The sequence below is a fragment of the Macrobrachium nipponense genome, chromosome 43, assembly GCF_015104395.2.
Source record: "Macrobrachium nipponense isolate FS-2020 chromosome 43, ASM1510439v2, whole genome shotgun sequence".
In the NCBI taxonomy this organism is placed as follows: Eukaryota; Metazoa; Arthropoda; class Malacostraca; order Decapoda; family Palaemonidae; genus Macrobrachium; species Macrobrachium nipponense.
This window is the reverse complement of record NC_061104.1, coordinates 25,242,135-25,244,634: the sequence shown is the minus strand read 5'-3', so window position 1 is coordinate 25,244,634 and position 2,500 is coordinate 25,242,135. Positions and strand designations below refer to the sequence as shown.

The 2,500-nt window shown below is 36.8% G+C and overlaps 1 protein-coding gene across 8 annotated transcripts in view; it reads left to right on the top strand.

Moving 5' to 3' along the window:
• Positions 1–2,500, top strand: part of LOC135213590 (kinesin-like protein KIF13A) — a 590,763-nt gene that overhangs the window by 470,244 nt on the left and 118,019 nt on the right. For all 8 annotated transcript variants that reach the window (XM_064247592.1, XM_064247596.1, XM_064247595.1 and 5 more), the window contains 6 exons: positions 38–187; positions 622–719; positions 1,055–1,175; positions 1,381–1,584; positions 2,006–2,138; positions 2,484–2,500. The exon at positions 2,484–2,500 is cut by the window's right edge and continues 132 nt beyond it. In XM_064247592.1, coding sequence (XP_064103662.1) covers positions 38–187; positions 622–719; positions 1,055–1,175; positions 1,381–1,584; positions 2,006–2,138; positions 2,484–2,500 — 723 coding nt within the window. The remainder of the gene's footprint in view (positions 1–37; positions 188–621; positions 720–1,054; positions 1,176–1,380; positions 1,585–2,005; positions 2,139–2,483) is intronic.

Here is a 2,500-nt window from a genome sequence, read left to right as displayed (position 1 = left end):
TTGCCAACTGGTCTTAACCATCTGCACTTCTCTGTAGGAAATTGAGCAGCTCATAGAAGAGGGCAACAAAGCTCGAACCGTAGCAGCGACCAACATGAACAGCGAATCTTCAAGATCTCATGCAGTGTTTACTGTCGTCCTGACTCAAACAGTAACAGACATAGCTTCAGGGGTATCCGGAGAGAAGGTGATTATTCCTTGTTATGAACTTGCTGATTGGGGGCTGTTGTGGACAGACAGACCATTTTACCACGGAATGCGTACTTGTTTTAATGTTGTCAATGTTATGAAAACAAAATACTTTCTTTGCTTCCATCTTGATAATGAAATTTTGTTTTGTTTTTTATCGTTTACATATGAAAATTTTATTATGCAATTGTAAAAAGTTATATTTTATTAGTACTTTGTGGATTTGGTCAGATGATGGACTTAAGAGTTTGTTTCTTGAGCCCTTTGATAATAATGAATAATTGTGAATGAAAATTTTATCAGATTAGTATTTATCTTTCTTTCCTCTTTGGTACTTTCATAAATTCATTTGCTTTTATAACAAGAGGCTGATATCTTAGTATCTCTTCTTCACATTTTACAGTAAAGTGCTAAAACATCATTTCTTCTCAGGTGTCAAAAATGTCACTGGTCGATTTGGCTGGGTCTGAGCGAGCTGTGAAGACAGGTGCTGTTGGAGAGAGACTGAAGGAGGGATCAAATATCAATAAGTAAGATATTTTATGTCAGTGACCAGTGTCTTTAATACTGAGGAACTGTTCAAAGCTAGTGAATGATACTGAGAGGCATATCATACCAGTAATTTTGATATTGTGATTTATTTTGAAGTTTGTCAATCTTGCCGTTCAATTTCCTGCGTCTGTTTACACAATTATGATTGGTAACTTGAATACTGTATTATTAAGCAGTTACTGACTAGTAGTAAATTTTTATTTCTTACCTCACAAAGGAATCCTTGTGTTCTTTGATTACAAAGTTCATACGAGAAAATATTGTCTTGTTTCATACAAACGTGATAGATCATCTACTGCCATCTCATTCCCAGGTCGTTGACAACACTAGGCTTAGTAATATCAAAGCTAGCTGACCAGACAGTCGGTAAAGGGAAAGGAAAAGGCGATAATTTCGTGCCCTACCGAGACTCGGTTCTAACTTGGCTTCTTAAGGTAAGTTGTTTTCCTGTAGTTGTTAGCATTGACAAGCATTATTGTATTGTTGGGCTACAGAATTCATATTTTAATTCAAAAAGTGAAGTGAACTTTAGAGTGAACGCCCTTCTTTACTAGCTTTTTATTTCAGTATGCTTCAAAAAGTTACTTGTTACATGACACTTTAGCTCATTTTTTGTAACAAAACCTATTTTGCCTTCAGGATAATCTTGGAGGTAACAGTCGAACTGTCATGGTAGCTACGGTTTCCCCTGCTGCTGATAATTACGAAGAGACCCTGTCAACTCTTCGATATGCTGACCGTGCTAAGAGGATTGTTAACCACGCTGTTGTTAATGAAGATCCTAATGCCAAGATTATCAGAGAATTGCGAGAGGAGGTTGACCTCTTACGTACACAGCTTGAGGTGAGGGGTTTTGAGAGGCAGTATTTAGGATACATGCAAACCTTAATTAGTTTATGCAGTGAAGTTTAATGTCAAATTGATGGATGGGGCTTTTGAGAAATAGTTGAAAGAATTTAATTTGCACCTGCAAGGCTGTAATTTTATAATATCTTTATACATAACTCCCCGTATTGGGGATAGTGCCATCAGGTACACCTCATGCGGTACACTGTAGGCATTATTAAAGGTTCTTTGTAGTGTCCCTTTGGCCCTTAGCTGCAAACCCTTTCATTCCTTTTACTGTACTTCCATTCATATTCTCTTTCTTCCCTCTGACTTTCCACACCATCTAACAATTAATTTATGGTGCAGATGTGAGGTTTTCCTCCTGTTACACCTTTCAAACCTTTTACTGTCAATTGCAAATTCGTTTCCTTGGCAGTCTCTGCGAAACATGACAAGAGATGGCCCAGCTTCACTTCAAGAGGAAGAAAGTCTCAATGAGAAGTTGCACGAGAGTGAGAAGTTGATCACGAATCTCTCGGAGACTTGGGAGAACAAACTTAAGAAGACAGGTAAGTGACCATAAGATGTCGTGCACATTTTGTGGCTTGATTTTAAATGCTGTTATTTGACATACCATACTCTTCAGTTAATAGATACGTTCTATAGAAGATGTGGATGCTGTTAGTGACAGATGTCATATGAAGATTTGTTAGAATCATTCGTTTAAATGACTTTTTAGATGATGTACTATGTTGTAATGAAGTACTTTTTTGACTTAGTACGTAACTTTTTCCTTAAAGTTTTGTGCTTTCTTGCATAAGATTTGCCGATAGAAACCTGTCAGTTACTTTGAACAACAATAAACAGACACATTGTTATTCACAAGTACATGTACATTACTTTTATTTTCTTAGAACGTGTCCAACAAGAA